Source organism: Athene noctua, chromosome 4, assembly GCF_965140245.1.
Source record: "Athene noctua chromosome 4, bAthNoc1.hap1.1, whole genome shotgun sequence".
Lineage (NCBI taxonomy): Eukaryota > Metazoa > Chordata > Aves > Strigiformes > Strigidae > Athene > Athene noctua.
In genome coordinates this window covers 21,050,069-21,062,812 of record NC_134040.1, presented here as the reverse complement: position 1 = coordinate 21,062,812, position 12,744 = coordinate 21,050,069, and the positions used below count along the sequence as shown (strand labels likewise).

The 12,744-nt window shown below is 42.5% G+C and overlaps 1 protein-coding gene across 2 annotated transcripts in view; it reads right to left on the bottom strand.

The window, feature by feature from the left end:
• Positions 1-971, bottom strand: part of STIM2 (stromal interaction molecule 2) — a 79,565-nt gene extending 78,594 nt beyond the window's left edge. For both annotated transcript variants that reach the window (XM_074904627.1, XM_074904628.1), the window contains exon 1: positions 655-971. In XM_074904627.1, the coding sequence (XP_074760728.1) occupies positions 655-850 (196 nt within the window). In that variant the 5' untranslated portion in view covers positions 851-971. The remainder of the gene's footprint in view (positions 1-654) is intronic.
• Between the last annotated feature and the right edge of the window lie 11,773 nt (positions 972-12,744).

Here is a 12,744-nt window from a genome sequence, read left to right as displayed (position 1 = left end):
GGAGAACTAGAACCCCTCTGAGGGCAGGGGATGGGCATCTTCGTCTGGCAGCATCAGGCTCCCGGGCGGCGCTGCCGCCAGCCGCGGTGCCGTACAGCCGGCCCGGCAGGCGCCTCGGCGGGGGTCACCCCCTCCCTCCGCCGGGGCCGCGGCAGCCCCATCCGCGCCGGGAGCGCCTCCAGCATCCCGCCGGGGGGGCGCGGGGCGGCTCACGGCCGGGCCGGGCGGGCGGCGCCCGAGACACCCACCCGCCCCCCACCCGCGCGGGCGGGCGGCACCGCGGGAGCCGACGCGGAAGCGGCGGCTCCTGCGCTCAACAATATCGCTATTCATCGGGATCCTGCAAATCCCCTGCGGCGGGCCGCTTCCCGCGGAGGGGCGGCGGGGCGGGCCGGCCCCGCCGGGGCAGTACCGCAGTGCCACCGCCGCAGCCGGACCCCCTGCAGACCGGCCCGGCGCCCTCTGCAGAGCCGCATCGCGGCTGGCCCCGCGGCGGGCAGGGCCGGCTCGGAGGCGCCCGGGAGCGCCGCGGCCCCCGCCGGGCGGGGCGGGGCAGGGCAGGGCCCCCCGGCAGGAAGGCAGGCGGGCGGGCGTCCGTCTGTCCGCCCGGCCGTACACCCCCACCCCGCCGGCGGCACGCGCGGGAGCCGTTACCTGCCACGACCGCCGCCGTCTCCGCCGCAGAGGCGGCGGCGCCTCCCCGTCCTCCCCGCCGGCCACCGCCAACGTCCGCAGCCTCCAGCTCGCATCCCCCGCCGGCGGCGGCCGGCAGGAGCAGCCCCAGCAGGAGCAGGCAGGTCGGCACCGGGGTCGCCGCCGGCCGCCCGCCGGGCGCTCGGAGCCCTCTCATCGGTCCCGCCGCTGCAGCGGAGCGAAGGGAGGAAGGAGGGCTGGAAGGGGCTGGGAGCTCCGCCGCTGCGACGCTGCCCGCTCCGGCGGCACGAACCCGCCTCGGCGCCGGCCCCACGCTGCCTCCCGCCGCTTCCGGCGGCCGCCGCCGCCGAGCCGCCCGGCGACACGTCACCGCGCGGTGACGTCACCGGGGAGGGGGCGGGAGGCGGCCCGGGCGCGCGGCTGCGGCGCGGCCCCGCCGGTCCCCGGCAGGTGCGGCCGGTCCCGCCCCGCCCCGCCCCGCCGGGCGGCGCCGCTGGGGACGGCGAGGCGCTCCCGCGGCGGCCCCCGCTGCCCGGCGCTCCGCCGGTCCCTGCAGGCCTGCCCGCGCCCGGCGCGGGGGCTCGGTTGTCCCGGCAGCGCGGGCGGTGCGCCAGCCCGGGGGGCGGCGGGGCTGGCGGGCAGCGCCCGCGGCTGGAGCGCGGTTCCTTCGCCGCGCTCAGGGAGGGCACAACATCTTACAGCAGGGCGCTGAGCGGCGGGGCGGAGCGGGACCCTGGAGTCTGTTCCGTTTGTCCCTGGCACACGGGCAGCGCCGCGAATGCAGTCACCTGAGGGAGGGAGGGAGGGAGGGAGGGAGGGGAGCCGGCGGGAGCACGGGGGTGCGGGGAAGACGTTCCTGTTCTGCTACAGCCCTCTGGAAACAACGAGACCAGGTGTTTCGCATCTGATCCCATACAACGGAAATCCGGAAAACTAAACCCTCACAGAGACGAACCCCTGATATCACTGTCCTTAAGACCTTGGCAAAAATTAAAAAAAACCAAAGTTTTGAAGTTTTGCTTAAGATGTTTCCATCAAGCCACTGAATGGGAATAAAATCTATTTTGTGCTTTGTCCTGTCCAAAGCTGTGGGATTTTCAACCATTCTGTTTTGAGCCATTTCACAAGAATAACGCAGCCTTTAAAGTTCAACCTCATATCTCAGATACACATTACATGAGAAAATAATGCAGCACGAATGGTAACAGCTATATAAACATTACATTCAGTATTAACTATTGCAATCACCTGAGAAATAACAGAAGTGTTTTGAAAGGGTCTTGAGAAAAGGTTTTGCCTGCGTTGTAGATCCTACAGGAGATGGGGTCATAAGACGGAGTGGTACAAGATGGGTCAGCAGAATCCAGAAAGCCAACTTCAAAATTATTACCGTACTGTTCAATACAGCAGGAAATAATTTCTCTTACAACACAGTTAATGTGCATGCTCTATCCCGGCTGAAACATATTTTTATTAAAAACACGCAAAACTTTGGTCATATAGCATATGAGGATTTGGAAAATGTGTCTAAACCTAATTAATTCTACTTGAGTTGTGAAGTCTGCATAGCCTTATCATTTCTGTTGCTGAATACAACAGCCTTTCAAGACCAATAGGATCTGACCAGATCTTGTGTAAAGAGAACAATGAAATGCATGCATCTTAAGAAAGTTTTTTCAGTGTTTAACTTTAGGGAGGGGAGCTGGAGCAGGGTAAATTCCTCAGATAGAAACAAAGAAACCAGCTGTTAACTTAATTAATTGGTTAATTTTAAAATACAAAGACAGAGGTATTCATAAAGGATACATGCAAGAGGCAAGTTTCCTGGAGGAGTGTGAACTATTTTAACTGAGAGCCACTGGAGTCAAAGGGTCCAGACTGCATGAGTCTTGTAGAGAAACTCCATACATTAAGAATAGCTGTGAGATGTGAGGGGACACTAACAGAGAGCACTTCCCTGAAAATGCTGTGGGCCTGAAGTAGAAAATGATCCATGTTAAAATTCCTCTTGCAAAGTTGGTTCATTTTCTCCCCTTGCATTCAACTACAAGCCCCAAGATCAGGAAGCATGGAATGGATTGTTTTCAATCAGTGCTTGTGTTCTGGCGTTGAGTGGAGGTCACTGTTGGTCACGGCAGTTGAAGATCTCGCTGTGAGAAGCATATTAAATGGAAACCCCTTGTGATGCACTGCCACTTCACCTCATGCAGACTCTGCTGCATAAGCCCAGAATCGAGGAAGGGGGCTGCAGTTTAACCCATTAATCCACAGAAACCTTGAATGACTTCTGGTTTCAATATGAGGACCCAAATACTGCTGAGTGCCCTGCAAGGCTTGATCACAAAATCATAGAAAAATTTATGATGTATAGAGTTCATCTAGTCTAAGTCCCCTACTCAGCCCTGGGGAACACCTCTCATAACCAAATGCCAGTTTCATTCAGACTGTTGACCACTAGTTTTTGAGTAGAATGGTTCAGACTCTTCCACTCACCGTGTCCACTGACTCAGACCCTACTGGACTACAAAATTGGTATGGATACTGTGGCAAAAGCCTTGCTAAAATAAATGTGTGCTGCTCTTATCGCCTCATCCACAGAGCAAATCATCTCATCATAGAAGGCAATCCTGTTGGTAGAACTGTGCTGGTTTTTCCAAATCAACTTCTTGTCCTTTATCATCCCAGGAATGGCTTACATTAAGATTTGCTTCATGGTCTTCTCTGAGAGAGAGACTGGGTAGGGATGACTGTTCTAGTTTTCTGCACCTTGCTTTGATGATGTGTGTGACATTTGCTTTTTTCCAGTAACTGGAAATCCCATCTAATTGCCACGGCCTTTCAGAGGTGATAGGAAACAACACAATGGCATTAGCTAGCTTCCTCTGCACCTTTACAAGCATCCTCAGCCCAGCCCTAAGGACTTCTAAACATCTGATTTGCTAAAGTAGCCCTAATCCAACTTTCCTCTACAGTTGGTAGCAGTGTCATCCAAACTTTGCCATTAGGCATAGAGGTCTGTGAGGCCTCAGGGATGACCTTGCTAGTAAAGAACAAGGGAAAGAGGGCTCGAGTATCTCAGCCTTTTCCTGGTCCTGTGGTTCTTAGGGTTAGTATGCTTGAAATTAAATTTATTTAGATTGTTTTCTCTAGCTCTGGTTGTAGACAGCTGTAACAGGCTGGAATTGGTGTGAATGGAGAATGAATGTGAATGTCTGAGCATGGGGGCACTGGATGACAGCAAAAGGGCTCTCGGCATTGACTATGCTAATGGCACCCAAATTAGCAGGTCATCAAGACTTCAGCACATCTATGTGCAGTTTCACAAGACATCTAGATCTGGAAATAAAAAGAGCTACAAGGAAATCCTGATGACTCACAGAGGTGGGACAGGATGGAGATACTGATCCCTTTCAGCTGCTCAAGGCTACTTGCAACAGTATTTCCCACAAGCGCTTATGTTTATCTTTTTGCAGAGAGCAAACTGGTCTCAAGGCCTAGAGTTAGCCATTTATGTTCCTTTCAGTCATGAGTCCTGCTCAGTATTAACAGACTCCCACAGTCTCGGTGGAATTTTCCGAGTGTACCTTGCTGTATGGATAACCTGAGATGCTTTTTTGAGTCCTGTCCTCTGTCCTTCCATCGATCTTCAGAGCAGAAAGCTAATATATTTTTTTAATAGTGTATATTTTACCGCTTTGAGTTGCCATTTCTGACAGCAATTTTATCATCCACCTAGCCTTGTTGTGCACATTGATTTATCTAAACCGAAGAAGGGAAAGGAAATAATCCTCAGAGTTCTTTCCAATACATATATTCAACCAGTCCTAAAAAAAACATGGAAGCAGGTTTGGACAGTAGAATAAGGGAAACAATAAATATTTTACTGCTATTTGGTGCTATTTACAGTCTCTCCAAACGACAAGCTGGGAATGCTCTCGGTAGATGTGGGGACTCAAGAGGAAAAATATTTACCAGGTAAAGAAACAGACTGATAATAACAGATGAGACAGAAACCTGGTGGGCAAAACAGAAACAAATCTCAAGCTGAAAAAGAATGCTGGGAGGTCACATTACAGAAGAGAAGGCTTAGAAATAATAAGCAAAAGCTCAGGTAGAAATGAATACAATCAGACTTATTTATTAAAAAACAATGAAAATATAAACTGACAATAAGTTAATGTAAATTCAAATAAGTGATGGTCGCCAGATTATTGGTAAATTGTCCAAAAAGCATTTGATTCTGCAAATGCTGTGAAAAGAAACAATAATTTTGAACAGATTTGAGAGTAAAATCCAAGTGTATTTTCTTGATTAGGAAAGTTACTCATATCTGCACTCAAATTATAAAAAGAAAGAAAAAAAAAAAGTAGTAATTGCTACCTTCTAGTTCTCTGGTTTCACGTGCTGATAAAATCTCACATGAAGGTGGAATTTTATAGGCTTTATATTTGCCAGGATGAGAAGATCAGTTTAAGAACCCTTTCTCAGTTGTTTCTGAGTTACTGAAGTTTATGTTTTCAGGAAGGAAGGTCATTGGCTCAGGAGGAAACTATACTAAATATTTTAAGTGGTCCCATATTCCCAACTCTTAATGGACTAACTGTGGGCCATAGACGTTATCTCAGTCCAGTAATGAAACTGGAACTGAGAGAATGGATGTGAATTAAATATTTTCCTTATCTGATGAGAGTATTAGCCCTTATGATCTTGTTATTGATTACCAAGAGTCTAGATATCTCTCAAATGAACAAATTGCCTGGTAATAGGCTAAAATGCTGCTAAAATGACAAAATCTCTTTCAATCAGTGAGAGGGAGCAGTCATTAACTGCAAACCAGAGCTCTAGATCTGAAAAGAAGTTTCTGATTATGTCTCCTGATTTTAGATTATTTTTTCAATCAGCATTGTCACCAGTATTGCAGAAGATTTTTTTTTTTTTCTGCAACACTTAAAGGGTGAAGTAGAAATATAAAATAAGTCTTGAAAAATACAGAACGTTCAACAAATGTTCATTGCAGCTGAATCTCCTATTCACATGGAAGCTTTGCTTAATGTTTTTTAAAATCTGCTGAATTCTTTATGGGAACAAAGATGCCATTCCAGCTAGAAGATGTTGACTAGGCAGAATGTGGTTGGATTTTGTTTATTTCAAAAATAAACAAAGACGCAATCTGTTTACAGAAGATCTGGAGGCACATTCAGAGATACCAAATCTGAAGGAAAACAATGGCAGAATGAGTGAATAAAGTATTTCAGGAAGCACTTCGATTTCTATAATCTGTAGTAAGGAGCCAAACAGCTTGCCAAGGACACAGTCTTAGCTGTGCTGGAGGAGCAGTAATCTTTCTATCTGATTGAATATTACTTGGCACATCAGTTAGATTACAACAAAGTGGTGGTTTGTTATGTTTTACAGCTAAAAGACATTTGAGAGTAACACAAAAACAGTTGTGAAAATTAATACATTAGAGATTAAGGTGGTCAGCAGCATGTTAAAAACTCCCCAGAAACAATCTTGCAGATCATGATGTGACTGAGTCACTCTCCTCATCTAATCTACTCTGAGCATACTTCACTATAATTTTTTAGCCGAAATTGATTGCCAGACTGTAGAAGTCCAGACATATTATTAAATTTTAAGAAGGCTTTAATTGTGACAATTTTGCATACCTAGTGAAGTCATAATCAGTTCATTTGTAGTTCAAACTGTCTTCAAACGATCAATGTAACCATTCTTGGTGTTTAATGAACAGCAGCATTACACAACCAGTCCATACACTAAAAATAATTTGCTTGCCATCTTTCTTCTTCAGTTTTCAAGCAATGTAAGAATTCAACAACATTTCAACACATAAGTTACAGCTATGGAGATGACTCACTGAAAAAGGCTATCTCAGAGTGGAGTACAGATAATTTCGTTGCCATATGGAAAAAAAGATTCCAGTATGTACATAATCTTTCTTTCATCTTCTCTGAATCTCAGTAAATCTCTAAATCCACCCTTACGTAGAGCAGAGACAGTCAGTGCTTTGTGTCTGCTTAATCCCTCCCTTCCTTCTAGACAGGAAACAACAACAAAAAAGTTATAGTCAGGAGATTATGAGAGTCACTACTGCAAATGACTAGCTTTCATCTTATAACAAGCATGCTGACCAAGTGTGTGAAAAAAAAAATAGAATAAAATTCACAAAAAATATAATTTGGACATAATAATTTAGCACATAGTTGTGATCACAGCAAGTATTAAAGACTGCTTCCTGGGGAGTGTTTGAATATGTTTTCATCAGGAGAAAAAAGTTCTTACTTGTAACAGGAACTGTTAGGATGGAGTCTCCCTATTCAGGCTGGTAGAGGTGTTCTGAGGGATCAGTTGTAATCTTGTCAGTGGCTGTAAAGTAACTGTTGCATTAAAAATAAGTACTAACTTTAAGAATATGGTTTTTTTCTGTCTAAAGAAGGAGCTAAACCCCTGTTAGCTCATAATGTATAGAGCTGCTCTTTACCAGAATGAGCATGGTCAAAAAAAATGCTGTGTTATTAATTATTTATAATTGAAATAATTTGCCCCTTTAAGCAAACATTTGCAATAAGAACAAAGAATATATATGACCTTATGAAGAGACAAGAAGAAAGTGACCAGAGTTTTTACTTCAAGCGTGGTTCTGGTAGTTTTAGTAGCTGTTGATTGAAAAGTGGAACAAGCAATCAATCACTCAATCAGAGGCCAGAGCCCGAGTGAATGGGAGATTATATTCTCATGATCTTTGACTAGCAGAGAGTAATAAAAAGCTTAGTGAATGTGTGTGTCACGTGTAAATACAATGTCAGATGGTTTGTGGTAGATTGAAATGGCTGCTCTGAGGTCACAGCAAGCAGACTGTTTCCTGGAATTTCTGCAAGCAAGTTGCACATCCTGTAAACAGGAGCTCTCTAGATCCTGGCAAGTACTGCCAGGTACCGTGAGCAACACGGCATCTAATAAATAAGATCATTCGGCAGAGGCAGAGACAGCAAGTCTGAAATCATCCAGAAAGTTGAAGGAGATATGGAAACTACTGTTGAGAAAATCAAATAACAGGTATTTTGTCTTTGTCGCAATTGTTTTGGTTTGGTTTGGGCAATAGGGTAAAAAGCATTGAAGACCTCATCCTCCGTTACAAGGTCATTGGAAACAGACCGTCTTCCTACTTTCAAACACAACCTTGGGCATTTGGCATTATGGCTTACTACAAACAGCTGTATTTCTCAGGGAAAAAACAAGTGAGAGCAAAATTTCATTCATTGCTTACGTCTTCAGAAACTGTACATACAGTTCATTTTTGTTCCTGTTTGCCTTGCAGACTGTAGTACTTAGAAGGTTGTCTTCAATATGTTGAGCTTCCATGAGCACTGGCATTGAATGAGCTTTCATGATCTTCCTTGAATCTGGATTTTTTTTATTCCTTTATCTGCTCTCGTGGTGAAATTGGGAGAATTTTGGTTAGGGGTGGGACCAAAAAGTTCTGCATTCAGTGAAGTCTGTCAGCTTTCTCTGATATGATCTGATATGTCATATTAGTTATTATTTAGCTACTACTTCATGAGTTTTAGCAGTTCTTTTTAAACTGTTCATGGTAGTTAATAGGAAACACAGGGAAGGGCTCAACTAAAAGGTAGACATCTACATCAGAAATAATCAACTCCTAATTCTTTTAGAATCAATAGAGAATAATGAAAAAGTTGTCCCATTTCTTACTAAAATAAGCATCTAAGATCAGACCACTTTTCTTTTTAAACGCTTCTCTTCACTGGCAATAAAGGAAGCCTTACAAAACTATTTTAGCCATTTAACTGCTAGATTTCTAAAATAAGTTGAACTAGATCCTGCTGTACATGTCTTGCCATTGAAAAATAAGAGCTGAGAAGGGAGTAAAGGGAAGGGGAGGGGGAGGAGAGGAGAGGGAGAGGGAGAGGGAGAAGGAGAGGGAGAGGGAGAGGGAGAGGGAAGGAGGAGGGAAGAGGAGGAGAGAAGAGGGAGAGGAGGAGGAGAGGGGAGGAGAAGAGGCAAATCAACTTCCAGAAAAAAAGAATGATCTTTTGTCTCTTATCCACTAGGGAATGACCCACAGAAAGTGATCCCAACACTCTTCTATATGCCTTATTTCATGTCCTTGGACACAAGAATCCAAATAACTTTTAGGCCTTACTGGAGTGATATACCTAGAAAACAACCATAAAAGTAAATACTTACAGCATAAAAGAGTTGGAACACACATCCAGTAGCAATGGGTAAAACTTTTCCAGTGATTTGCTATCTGCTATCATATTTACGCTGCAGTTAGTTCAGAGAATATCTTCAGAACCAACCTTGAAGCACTAAAGAGGTAATTAGAGAAGTATTTGGCTCCAAAAATGTATTCCCAGTGGGATTAGGTGTGCTAACACCAGCAGTGTTCACCTTCACCTGGAATCAGCGTTTGTGATCATTCAATACTGAAAGTTTTGATACCACTCCAGGACTGGACCCTTCTACACAATCTTGATATTTTTGTAATCTGAAAAAAGAAAAAGAAGCTCATGAGCAGCTACAAGACCAAAAAATTAGGTTGCTAATGCCTCCTGAATTATAAAGAGTCGAGGAAGATGTGACACCTATCTAAAGCTACTGGAGCAATATTGCAGCAAACCATGAACTATGGCAGGGGGCATTGCTCCTTAAAGCAGGGCAGTTGCCTTGTCCTGGGAGTTTTAAACTGGGAAGAAGAGCACAACGTGTGGTGTACTTCTTAAATTCTAAAAAAATCCCCCATTTAGATCTAACAGATGGCCTGAAAACTTACACTGAAATAAGGGGGATAGTGAAAATTTAAAATAAATATTGTGAAGAAAAGCAAAAGCTAAAACGCCTAGCACTAATCCTCACTAAAATCTTAATACAGCATTGAGTCTTGAAAGAATGTTTCTGTCCCATAGTGACCCTGCCTTTGAATGGCCTGGACCCACCAAAAGCAAAGTGCACAGCTTTGACATGTTTGCATTGGAACAATTTCTTAAGAAGTATCAGTAACAATCTCTTTGTTTAAATGTCTGGACCAAAGTCAGGAAAGAGAAATTTATCTTGCACTTGCCATTTAATAATGTCACCATGGTGTTTTCTAGAAAGGGTTAAAATTTCGGCCTAGAAAAAATTGAAAAGATGACTTATATTTGCACTGAGAACATACTCATTTTTGTGTCCAGTTTTCTGAGAGATCTACAATAAGTTCTACAAAACCAACAAAAAAGGCCAGTTTAACCGAGAATATTATTCATCAAACTGCTTGGAACTTGTGAATAAAAAACCTGCATCTATGAAGGGTTATTTCTTCTACAACATTTTACATTGCATATGTCTTTGTGTTGCTGAAAAAAAAAGGTAATATTTTATATTATTAAAGTACAACAAACTGAACTGAGATTTAATAAAAATGTTCAGCATTGCTTAGCTGTAAGAATACTAGCCTTGAGTTGAAAATACAGATAGAATAACTGTAGGAATTACAGGTCATGCCTTTAAAATACATATTTCTATAAAATCCTTTATTCAATGGAAAAAAAAATCACATCTGAATAGACAAAGATGGACATTACATGTCAGAGAGACCCTACACTTTACATTAAAAAACCCCACAGTTTACTTAAAAAAAAATGAAGATTTTGATCAAACTCTGGGGAAGAATTTCACCATTTTGCAGAGAACAAGAAAGATCTAACAAATTATAAAAAAGTGTAAAGCCTCTAACATCACAAATTACTATTGTACATACCATGTGAGATGATATTTGTTTATTTTCTTTGCCCAGATTTTACCATTCTTCATTTGTTCTCTGGAAATTATACTTTTATTTTGTCCTATTGTCATGTTCTAGAATACTGTGTAAAGATTCAGTGTATGCAAAACAAATAAGTTGTACCAACTACCATCTTGATCCTTCCCTCAACCAAAGTCTAGTAGTAGGGATGAGTTTTCTGAGTAGCACAGAATAATGGGAGTATATCCATTACCTGCTTGACAGCACACACACTGCTGTGTGTGACTTCTGTCAAAGCCAAGGTGCTCAATAAGGTCTTAGACAGGTTTATTCCAACTTTGACTGAACTCACAGGCTAATATCCAGCCTGAGGAAATTTGCACTCATCATTGCTTCTCTGTCGTTATCTCCTAACCAAAAACCTGGTAGGCATGCAGCACACCCCTTCTCCACACAGTTTCTGCAGTGTTTGCATTCAGAAAGGGGACATAGGGTGTTCAAGGAAATGCCTCCAGTCCCTGCTGTTTTGGGAGGACTGCACTGACAGGGATGGTCTTTAATGGATTTGGCTTTCTAAGATATCAAACATCTGTTTAGGTCTTTATTAACCTAGATTGTTGCAAAGACCAAACATCTATTACTTCTGTCTTTTAACTGTGTGGGTTTAGGTCTGAGTATTTATTACCTACCTAAATAAATAATACCCACTGTAAACTGAACAAACTCTACTATAATACTTACCCTTTATCTGTATCACCACCTAATGCAAGAATGGACTGATACCGAATCTTTAAAGTTTTTCCAGAATTTCTTCATAACAGATTAGAAACATTATCTTTCTCAAGGAAAGGTAAGAGTCCTAGTTGGAGAGATTTATATTTTCTGTAAACTGCAAACTGTAATTCACAGAGACAGGAAAACCAAATTAGACAAAACTAGGCTAAGGGTGTTGAATATTGCAAAAAGAGAAGAGAAGATAAAGCTCTGGAACAGAAACATCCAGTGGTAAAAGTTTGAATTTCAAAATTGATATGAACATACCAGAAAGACATTATCTCTTTCATATGATTAACAAAACTTACTTAAGCTTTTAAAATAAAAAATATTGAAGAATTCGGAAACACCTTTTAGTTGTCATACATTTTAATTGCTGAATAAAGATGCAATCTGAAGTCAGTAGAAGAAAGTGTGCTTTGTTAAATGTACAAATAGGAAATGATCCCTTTCTGTGGTGAAGAGATCATAGTCTACAGAGTTTGAGCACCTTTTCCCACAAGCTCTTTCTTTCAAGAATCACTTTCCCCATAGCAGAAGTGCATTTTGTGAGCGCGAGGCAGAGGTGGGAGACACTCTTCTGCCTCTACATTAATGGTGAGGGATGTTAATACTGATAACACTACTTTCCCATACCTATCGGTTAACTGTAACACCTTCAAAAACTATTATGGTTAGAATACCTCCAATGTATCCCAAACTAAATTTAAATATCTAAATATATCTTTATGTCAGAAACTATGGAGAGAACTTCTTCACCACTAACATGAGTGCTGAAAGCAATTGGAACTTCCTTCACAAGCTGTAACTATGCCCATTTTCCACAGTTAGAACTTGATGTTAACATTAATGAACCAGGACTGGGCTTCAAAGCAATGCTTATGTTTTTTTAACACAGATGCACTTTGAAAAAGAGAGAAAAAAGGGAAAATATTGTGACACTAGACATCAAATAAATTTCGATAATAAATAATCCTGAACAGATATAAATTTAAATATTGCTTTTTACAATATATATTTGTGTTGATTTACTATTGATAATTGAAATTATTAAGAGCATAACTATCCTAAATAGGGCTTTTTCAGAAAAAAAAAAAATAATCAGAATGTACTGTTCATGGAACACACAACTGTTGAATAAAATGAACTACCAGATACCTACTAAAACATTATGTGGCTGTAACATAATATTTTGTCTTTGACTATCAAATTCCAATTTGTCTCTTAGCAACATGATGCAGATTTTTTTTGTTTAAAACAAAGCACAGAAATTGGTCGCATGCTTTGTCTTACACAACTTGTGAGCTTTAACTCCTTTGTTAAATATTCCATTTATTTTGGTCATAATCCCAAACGAAACAATTTGTTCAAACTGTTCAGCCAAACACAATGTCATTTGGCAAAGCACCATGGTCCTCCATAAAGCCAATTCTCTAGAGATAATTGTTTGCACATATCAGTAGTCCAACATCTAAAACAACATACTGATTTTGAAATACGGGCAAATAGAGGCCCCACTAGTCCACCTTCAGAGACCCTGAAGTTCA